The 10,537-nt window shown below is 48.4% G+C and overlaps 1 protein-coding gene across 1 annotated transcript; it reads left to right on the top strand.

The window, feature by feature from the left end:
- Positions 1-5,355: 5,355 nt before the first annotated feature.
- On the top strand, positions 5,356-9,691 carry LOC136552936 (probable apyrase 2). Its single transcript, XM_066544510.1, has 9 exons — positions 5,356-6,377; positions 6,458-6,586; positions 6,670-6,726; positions 6,888-6,980; positions 7,511-7,716; positions 8,179-8,273; positions 8,704-8,918; positions 9,040-9,229; positions 9,314-9,691. Exons 1-9 carry the CDS (start codon positions 6,075-6,077, stop codon positions 9,424-9,426), a joined length of 1,401 nt encoding a protein of 466 aa, XP_066400607.1. The 5' UTR covers positions 5,356-6,074; the 3' UTR covers positions 9,427-9,691.
- Positions 9,692-10,537: the final 846 nt, after the last annotated feature.

Below are 10,537 nucleotides of genomic sequence, written 5' to 3' on the forward strand. Positions count from 1 at the left end.
TCTTTTTTTTTGGACTTTCATTACGATAAACCGGACGAGGCCTCCGACATCACCAAGTCGGCTACACATGCTGGAGTTACATGCCACATCTCCGGTCGATGTGTATTGGTGGCTTGTTTAGCTAATGTATGAGCTATATTATTACATCGTCTATTAACCTAAACAAAAGAAAAATCTTGAAAGGCAATCTGCAAATCCTGAATCTCCTTCAAAGCCGGGTCTACGACAGAGCGCTGAACTGTTCTTTTCTTCCACAGATTGACTAGCTCCAAGCAGTCTGTCTCCGGAATCACTCGCTGTTCGCCATGTTGCAGCGCCAGCCTGAGCCCATCCCGGCAAGCAAGGGCCTCCATCACACAAGCATCGAGTGCCCTGTCATACCAGCGAGCTTGAGCGGCCATGAAACCACCCGGCCTGATGGTCCCGGATGATGCACGCTGTCGCACCTGCATTGCCAACCACCTGAAACGCGGCATCAGAATTAACCGTCACCCATCCAGGACACGGCGGGCGCCACTTTGGTGCGTCTTGTTCTCCATTTCTCTGCTGCATTCCACTCGCCACTTTCAGTTAATAAATCCGCCACCATCACCACATTCTGATCATCATGTGGAGTGATTGGTCGGCCCTCAAAATGGTTTGCAATCCATCTGTCCCTCCAGATCCCTGTGTTGTTGCCATCGACCACTCTTTTGATCAGTCCAGATTGCAGTGCTTCTCTTCCAGCCATGATAGCTCTCCATGTGCTACTTGCATGTTTTTTCCTGGTTGCGTCTATAAACTCTGAGTCATGATAATACCGTCCCTTCAATACTTTTGCACATAGTGAGTCAGGCCGAGAGATTAGTCTCCAGCTTTGTTTCCCAAGCATGCCAAGTTAAAGCACCGAAGATCACGAAACCCCATTCCTCCAATATTTTTGGGGCGAGTTAGGCGCTCCCAGCTCATCCAGTGTATGCGCCGGTTGTCAGCCGAACTCCCCCACCAATAGTTTGAGATTGCAGTTTTCATTTTCTTGCAAATATTAATCGGGAGGAGAAAGCAACTCATTGAATAAGTTGGGACCGCCTGTGCTACAGATTTGATTAGCACCTGTCGGCCCGCACAGCTTGCCTCTCTACCACACCAGCCATCAATCTTGTTTCTCATCTGAGCCGGGAGGAACTCAAATAAGCCACTCAAACTCCTACCCGATTCAGTTGGAAAGCCCAGATACTTTTCTACTAGCGCCTCCTTCTGAATATCCAATTCCTGGCACACTTCTGTTTTCATATCTTGAGAACAATTCTTACTAAAAAAGATAGCAGACTTGTCTCTGTTAACTAATTGTCCAGAGCCTTGGTTGTATCTAGTCAGAATCTCCATCAATCTACCAGCCCCTCTTTGCGACGCTTCTGAAAAGACGATACAGTCATCCGCAAAAAGCAAATGCGATATCCAGGGAGAGTGTACACCGACTCTAACACCCCTGGCTACGTGCACCGGGCCAATCGATCTCAAGAGACAAGATAAACCTTCCGAGCAAAGAAGAAAAAGGTATGGTGAGATGGGATCACCTTGCCTAATACCCCGAGAAGGCCTGAAGGAATTTGTCAGTACACCGTTAACTCTGATGGAAAAGGAAACTGAACTAACACACCTCATGACCAAGTTCACAAAGTCCGAGTGGAATCCCAGCCTCAACATGATGCCTTTCAAATATGCCCACTCCACCCGATCATAGGCTTTTGCCATGTCCAGCTTGATAGCACAAGCGCCGGCCTTCCCCTTTTTTCTCTTTAGATAGTGAATACATTCATAAGCAATGAGCACGTTGTCAGAGATAAGACGGCCCGGCACAAAAGCGCTTTGTTCCTCCGCAGTAATTTCGTCCAGGAACTCCCTCAATCTCAGTGCTAAAACCTTTGAGCAGATCTTGTAAAGGACATTGCACAGCGATATTGGTCTAAATTCCTTCCCGCCCCCCCCCCCCCCCCCCCCATTGAGAAAGCGAAGCACCGCTGAGGTCATACCCGAGCCGAGAAAAGATCTGTATAGAAGTCAGTCGCCACTGCTTCCATGTCTTCCTGTGTTACAGCAATAGTACCATCATCCCGGAGTAACTTGATAGTGTTCCGCTTAGCTCTCGCTCTCGACTTTGCCTGGAAAAGTGATGTATTTCGATCACCATCTTTGAGCCAATCCATTCTTGATCTCTGTTTCTCCATCACCTCTTCCCGTGATAATATTTCAGAGATCCTCGACATGAGCTGTTTTTCCTTCCGGGATGGACCAGAGCCGATCGACCGCCCCCGTTCATCCGCCAACTCAGCGCGCAAGGAGGCCAATGCCTTCCTGACCGAGCCGAAGACATCCCGATCCCAATCCTGGAGGGTGCTCTGAATTTTTTTCAGTTTGCACTGCATCTCCCCTAGCCCCTCATTTCCTGAGTTCGGTCCCCAAGCATCGCGGATGAGTGCCATATAGGATGGGTCACGCTGCCACATATTTTCATAGCGAAAATTCTTCTTCCTCCGCCTGTTACTTGTGGAATTCTCAATGCACTCAGCAACTAGACAGCAATGATCCGACAATGTTGTTTGGACATGCCAAATCTTCACTTCCCTGAAAAGATCCAGAAAGGAATCGGTCGCCAGGCCCCTATCCAATCTCACCTTAATATTGTGATGTTCATCTTGCCGATTACCCCATTGTGTGGTGATTCCGGGAACTGTGCTAGCGCGCCAATAATGCGATGGTGTTGGTGGACTTTGTGGTGATTGCTTCGCGCATTACACTCGGTTTTTAGAGCCTATTTGATATAATAGCTCATCGCTAGCTAACTAAAAATTAGTCTAATATATCAAATAAGAGGGCTAATAGGCACCGTTCGCTTAAACGGTCGTTTAACCCGTTTAAACACCGTGTAAACGCTACACAGTGGTGCGCCGTTTCTGTTTAATCACCCGTTTATCCCGTTTAATTGGCCGTTTAGCCTGTTTAATGGGACGTTTTGTCTGAATAATGGCTAAACGGTAGGTGACCGACTGTTTACCGTTTAACGTTTAGGAAAACACTGCTAATAGGTGGACTGATTTTTTTAGTGAAGTCTCTAACTAGTTGTTAGCGTATTAGCTAGCCCATCTCAGCTAATTTAAGCTAAGTTTTAGCCTAATAACTACCTCAAGCTTATCCAGATAAGCCTTAGTATTGTTGTCCAATAAAGCAAAAAATAATAGTTTTCGCGGATCCTAGTGATGTTGATCTGTCTGCCGTCCTAATGCGCAAGTATTAACTTTAGCCTAGGAACAATTATTCACATGGAGATTAATTCGTCACACAGAGACGGGAATGAGGACAAAATCTCCGCCATAAGGGCTTGTTTGAATATCCATGTATTCAACTCAATCAATGTGTGTTGGAGTGGGTTGTGTGAATTGAGGTAGATACATGAGCATCTAAATAAGGCTTAAGTTTTGACAGGGTTGGGGATATAGAATTTTTCCTCCTCGTGGAAATAAAGATCGGTCATGCTATTCGCAGGGCGTCCGTCCGTAGACGGACCGACCCGCCCGCGCCGCTCACCCGTGCTGCACGCCGCACGCTCCCACCCGCACCTCGCGCCCTCGGCACACTCCACCTCGCTGCTGGCGCCTTCCCCAATCATGTCCGCGACCATGTGCGTAGCGACCACCGCAACCTGCTTGGGCCTCCGACCAGCCTTCCTTCCACCAGATCCACTGCATGGCAAGAGATCCGGTGGTAGTAGGGGTTGTGGTGCCGGCAGCGGGGGCTGCGTGTCCTACGTGGAGCCCAGGATACCGATGTCCACGAAGGGCTCCCCGCTGGGCCTTGCGGTAGGTAGAATTGATTTGGTCGACGGTGGCGACGTCGCGACTGCCTCCGGTGAACTCTACACGTCGACGAGCCTTCATTGTCCTAAGCAACAAGTAGATGTTGCGCTGAAAGCGCATGTTCTAAGCATATGTTTTAATTGTTTCAGATGTTTTAGTAGTACGTTGCAAGTGTTTCATATGGATGTTGCAAAAGTAGATCGGGATGTTGCTTATATTGCAATGTCTATACACGTATCTTGCAAGCGTCTGTTCCAAATGTTTCATCAGGCGTATGTTGCAAGTGTGTTTATCTCGATGTTGCATATATGTTTCACACATATGTTACAAATGTTTCATCTAGATGTTGCGTATATTTTGTAATGGCTTTTTCAAGTGTTTTTAGGTGTCTTTGCAAGTGTTTCAGAGATGCAAATGTATTATCTAGATGTTTGAAAAAGTAGATGGAGATATTGCATGTTACAATGGATCCACCTGTCACAGTTACCTACTGCAACTGTGTGAGAAGCGGAAGGGGCTCGAACGTCCCCGCGCAGGCGAGCGAAAATGCAGGCACGGGACGTGGGCGTGGGTGTGCTGGTGCTGGTGTGGGGTGTAGACGCGCTGAAAATGGTGTGTAGACGCGTATGTCCGAGAGCTAGCACTACCCAATAAAGATACGAGGCATTTCCCGACGGAAAAGTTTCTGACCTGTTCGCTTGAACTTATCAGCCGGCTTATCCGCTAGAATCTACAGAATTTTTCTCTCACAACAAAACAGGTTCAGCCGGTTTTAATACCAGCCGAACAGGCCCCCATGTTTCCATCTCTAATAATCGAGGCGTTGGGCTGCCTGCCATCCGGTGAGCCGGCATTAGCTTTAGCGCCTCCTGCTTTTGTTTTGTTTTTTTCAGCAAATTTAGCGTCTCCTGCTGGGGGCCTGCGAGCTACAGGGTCTACGACCCTGCATTTTTTTTTTTGAGAGGGTCTACGAACGAGCTTTGCCTTGGAGGGGCCTCGCGGCCTCAGGTAACGCCTTGGGCTTAGTAGGCCCAACAAAACCTGTTACGAGCAGGCGAGCTGCTAGAGACATAAGTCTTGGCCCAATACAAGACTAGCTGCCCCTTACCAACATTGTAATAAAAAAGACCAACGCCCCACACTGCCCATTCGCGTGCCGGTTTTCTACAGTTTGCTAGTCCACCGTCTGCCTAACCTTTGCTTTTTTAAAAGAAAGTCGTGAGGAGTACTTCATCAACTCCTGTATTGCGAATTGCGGATGCCGTATGCAAGGTTTGGCAAGATCTTCTAACGTTTTGGCGTCACCGATCCGATAGTCCGCAAGCTTGTGCTACGATTTTCATTTTTTTTTCCATCTGAACCAGGTGGAGTTCTCGAGCACCTGATTCTCGGACGAAACACATGGCCTAGCTAGCTGTATAGAAAATCCGTTCGCAATCCATCAACGTGACAAAAGCTGTGAATCGCGTATACGTTGTGAACCAGTCACAAGTCTTCGTACCAAACACACACGCGTGGACCCAGGACGGAGTCCCCGGGTTGGTATTCGTTCGTCCACGCCGCCGCAGCCCTTCCCAGCCCGGGAGCCCCGGTGCGGTGCCCGGCCAAACTCTGAAACTCCAATCCCACCAACGCGACGCGCGCCTCCGGCACCGGCACCGGCACGGCGAACTCGGGCAGCAGCACGCGCACGCGCACGCACCGTTCCATTCCAAACCGCCGGTTTCCCACCCTTGGATTCCGCACACCACAGCCTGCCGAGCGGTTCGGCAGGCAGAGCACTTCCCCTCCCGGTCCGGCCTCCCCTCCCCGCGCAGCCGCGCTTGCACTCTGCTGTCCGTCCGCCCGCGGCAGATCCCGAGGAGGCTCGCATTTCCGTCCGCCGCCCACCCGTCTCCAACGGCCGCTTGCCCACGTCCCGCCCCGACGACACGCGATCCCAATTCCCAAGCCCGAGCGAGGTCAACTCAAAGTACCCCCCGCGCCCGCCTTAAGCGTTGCCGCGTCTTCCCTTGCCAACCCCCCGCCACGACGCAGTCGCAGCAGCAGCAGATCCACCACCGACGCGCGCGCCGCGCGCCCCGACGCGGAGCGCTGGATCCCGCGCAGCAGGAGGCGGCCAACCCGTCGCCGTCGCCCCCGGCCCCCACACCCGCCGCAACCGCAAGCGGCGGCCGCGGCGTCCGCTACCGCACGCCCTCGTCCCCGGACCTCCTGCTCCTCCCCACCGACGCCGCCAAGATGCGCCGCTACTCCGCGCTGCCCAACGGCGGACGCCAGGAGACGCTGGCAGACCGCGCGCACCGCTACCGGGGCGTCCTGCTCGTGGTCCTCGCCCCGCTCGCGCTCGTCTCCCTCGTCCTCCTCCTCATGCCGCGCTCGCCCACCGCCACGGGCGTTGCCAGGAGGCCCGGCCCCGCGGGGGCTGACAAGTACGCCGTCATCTTCGACGCCGGGAGCTCCGGCAGCCGCGTCCACGTCTTCCGCTTCGACTCCAACCTGGATCTCGTCCACATTGGCAGCGAGATCGAGCTCTTCGTCCAGGTACGCTACCTGTTCGTCAATTGGATCTGGATCTGGTTCGCGTCTCGTGATCTCAAAGCCCCCTCCCCTCTCGCCTGCAGAAAAAACCGGGACTTAGCTTCTATGCCAACGACCCCCGGGAGGCCGCCGAGTCGCTCGTCTCTCTCCTTGATGAAGCCAAGCGAGTGGTGCCCGCGAAATTGCGCGATCAAACGCCTGTCAGAGTCGGGGTGGGTGGCACACCGTACCACTAGGTTGTGTAATTGATGCCTCATGGTGTTCTTACTGTATTAGCTTCCTTCTCTATGCGCAGGCCACCGCAGGGCTGAGAAATTTGGGTGCACAAAAGTCCGAGGCAATATTGCAAGCGGTAAATGGTTCTTCTAGCATAACCTTTCAATAATGTCGTCACTGCATTCATCAGTGGATGTAGCATGCTTTCTCTAAATGAATCTGTGTTGTTTTATTACCATGGTCATCAAAATTCTGTTTAACTCAAATTTGCTGCTGTTGTTTCTGCCATTGGTGCAGGTTAGGGATCTTCTTCGCGAAAAGAGTTCCTTTAAAAACCAAGAGGATTGGGTTACAGTTCTTGATGGAACGCAGGAAGGCACATACGAGTGGGTATGATTCTGTTCTTATCCATCTGTTGCTCTCGTAATTTTGTCCAACTGATTCTCAGAAATGTTTGGCACTATCCAATGTTGCCAAGGCTCTAGACTGACAAGATTAGCTAGTGTACCAGCATTCTTTGATTTGGACAAAAGTGCATCCCTTATTACAAAAAAATGCTTCTTTGTGCAATCTATCTGTCAATCCGTTCAGAACTGCTGTCTGCCAGGCTGCACAATGTAATAATAGTATCATATAAGTGATAGTTTAAACCAATTCAGGTTCATAGAATCTAATTAGTTTTAATTCATCCAAATCTAATGCAATCAGTCAGCGTGATAGAGGTTTTGTTTTGACAAAATGACATCTCATCAAACATTCCTATGACCCACACCAAACATTCCTATTACCCATATCACTTCAGAGGTTTAGGAATTATTCGCATGTGTGAGAGCGTTCAGGAATTGCTCATGATTCGTGCTTCTATCTTCACACTTCAGTCCCGCAACACGTAACAAGTATTTTTTTCTATCTACTTATAGGTTACTATCAATTATCTGTTGGGAAACTTGGGAAAGACTTATGCAGACACGGTTGGAGTAGTTGATCTTGGTGGTGGATCTGTCCAAATGGCATATGCTATTGCAGAGAAGGATGCAGAAAAGGCTCCTAAGCCATCCGATGGGGAAGATGCATATGTGAAGAAACTGTTCCTCAAAGGAACCACGTATTATCTTTATGTCCATAGGTTAGTGTTATAAATTATTGAGCTTTGAATTGTTGCTACCGTTTTAAAGTCCTAATTTATGTCACCTGTGGCAAACCCAAGGCATAGTAACAGACACCAGCAGTGTGAAACCAATTTAAGCACCTGATAGTGGTTCCAATACTGCAAATCCCTTGTTTCTCCTTTTTTTTTTTGATTCAGAGGTCATAATCCCCAACAAAGCTGAAAATTGTTTTAGTTCTGAAAGTAGCAACTTAAGAGAATTGTTATGTAATGAAAAAACAGAAAGAAAACGCTAGTCCTGGGTAGAATAACCTTAAGTGAACGACATTAAAGATAACAGTGTTTTAGTACTATTTCCTGGCATAAAGTCATGCACTGGTCATTTGTATGATTCTTTTGGGCAGTCTGTCGGAAATTACATGATGTGATTATACCTGCCCATAACATCATAAAATATTGCTGGAAACATTTTTTTTGCAGTTATTTGCATTACGGGTTGCTGGCTGCTAGAGCAGAGGTCTTAAAAGCTGGCAATGGCAATGGTTACAGCAACTGTATGTTAGAGGGATTTCAAGGTATGGTTGCTTCTACCCCTGTCTCTCTATCATGTATGTTTCCTGCCTGTGTATACAGTCTTGAGTACCTCCCGCCCAATGAATTGATGTTCTTTTTGTTAAAAAGATGAACTCTGTCAAGTTGCCACAATGTTTTGTTTGGGAAAGGGTCGTTGCTTGATGTCCCACAAATTAATTCTCTGTCAGCAATCATTCTCTATGATTAATAAAACCTATGTCTTATATTACCTTGATAGTCTAGTTACAGTGCTGGTCACAACTGTGCTTAATAGACACATGATTAATACATGGACAGATAAGAGATTTTGGACCCAGTTGGATTGTTTTTTTTTTTAACTTCTACGTTCCTCACCATCTGATATTTTGCTGATTTCTCTCAGTAGCAGTGTGGGCATGTGGCACCTGATAAAATTGTGTGTAATGATTGTAGGGCAATACAAATATGGTGAAGATACATTTGAAGCATCTGCTTCACCTTCTGGTGCTAGTTATTCGAAATGCAAGGATGATGCAGTGAAAGCTCTTAAAGTTGATGAAGCATGCACCCACATGAAGTGTTCTTTTGGTGGCATTTGGAATGGTGGTGGTGGTGCTGGACAAAAGAATCTCTTTGTAGCATCCTTTTTCTTTGATAGGGCTGCTGAGGTAAGGTTATGGAACAAATGGTTCTAGTAGTTTTGTGGTGTGTCTCATCTGAACTTTGAAATTAATTCTGTTGTTTGCCAGCCCTTGTTACATCTGTAACCATTTACTGGTGTCTTTTCAGGCTGGATTTGTGAACGCCAATGCAGCTGTTGCTAAAGTTAAACCCTCGGACTTCAGACAAGCTGCCGAGCGTGCTTGTTCGTTGAGCGTCAAGAATGCCGAGGCTACCTTCCCTGGTGTCCCAAAGGATAACATTCCATATATCTGCATGGACCTTGTTTATCAGTACACATTACTTGTGGACGGATTCGGTATGACCTGATCAAACGAAACAAATCAGAACAGCATAAAGGTTTTTAAGTCTGTTCTCACTTATTTTGCAAACATTCTTGCAGGCGTTGATCCAGACCATGAGATGACCTTGGTAAAGAAGGTCCCTTACAGCGATGCATATGTTGAAGCCGCATGGCCGCTTGGCAGTGCCATCGAGGTGGCATCTTCATCATAGGACGGAAACACAGTTTAGCAAGGTCACATCGGACGGCATTGTTGTCATGAAGTTTTGCGTTGAGAGGTTTTTTTTTCCCCTTGATCGCTTACTGAATTCTCACCATTTTGTCACTCGATCCATTCATCCTTCTATACGGTACGGTAGCTCTACACATAAGGGAATTCTCTGTTGTAGTGTTGTACTTGGTCCAGCGGCCATTGTAAACCCTATTGTTATTAATATTTTTATACTACTAATGCAAGTAAGATGAGAGCATCAATCATTCTTTTTGACCTCTAATATACTGGGATTCGCATGATATAAGTGCCATCATTCGCTCACTGAAAATGCATACATGTTTACTGGCTGCCCTTTGGATCTGAAACCATTATCACCGTTTACTGGCTGCCCTTTGCATGGTTGCTGTGGGAAAAGAGTAATAAATGTGTGGGCCTGAGCTGCTTATCTATTGCTGGCTTGCTTCCTCTACATATCCATCCGGATGCTGCGGCAATTTCGGGCTAGATGGTGTATTGGGCTTCGGCCCGGTAAACATGGACTTTACTGTACTGCTACTGCCTACGCAATTTTGCCAGTCGCATTGCATGCAGCCTGCTACAGTGCTGCTAATGGGCACGGTCTAGCTTTCAGAGGTGCAACTCCTGAGAAATGCAGGATGCGTCATGAGTGAGGTAAAAACAGGAGTACGCAGTGCCATCGAGGTTGCATCTTGTTCATGCCGGAAACACAGTTATCATCACGAAAGTTCTGGGGCGGGAGGTTTTACTTGATCTGCGGGCTTGCTGAATTCACCATTTTGAAGCCCACGGAAGATGTAGGGGCTGTTTGGTTGCAGCACTGCCAACTTGCCAAGTAAAGCAGGTGTCAACTCTGCCTCGTAAACAAGCAAACAGACTCCCACGAGTAGGCGGCCGGTTAGTGCAGACTCTGGATAACTAATAAGCCTGTTCGCTTGTTGGTTTCAGCCAGCTCAAACCAGCCAGCCAACAGTGTTTTCCTCTCATAACAAACCAGCACCAGCCAGCCCAAACCAGCCCAGAAACCAACCAGCGAACAGGCCGAATGTCACTGGAGCCTGGAGGCAGGCACACAACACAAGCACGATTAG

The sequence above is a fragment of the Miscanthus floridulus genome, chromosome 4 (genome assembly GCF_019320115.1).
Source record: "Miscanthus floridulus cultivar M001 chromosome 4, ASM1932011v1, whole genome shotgun sequence".
NCBI classification, from domain to species: domain Eukaryota; kingdom Viridiplantae; phylum Streptophyta; class Magnoliopsida; order Poales; family Poaceae; genus Miscanthus; species Miscanthus floridulus.

Excerpts from the sequence above, each read along its gene's own strand:
- LOC136552936 (XM_066544510.1), top strand. The coding sequence starts at position 6,075 with ATGCGCCGCTACTCCGCGCTGCCCAACGGCGGACGCCAGGAGACGCTG. Across the intron at positions 6,378-6,457 it reads AGATCGAGCTCTTCGTCCAG|AAAAAACCGGGACTTAGCTT; the intron begins GTACGCTACCTG and ends TCTCGCCTGCAG. Across the intron at positions 6,981-7,510 it reads AGGAAGGCACATACGAGTGG|GTTACTATCAATTATCTGTT; the intron begins GTATGATTCTGT and ends ATCTACTTATAG.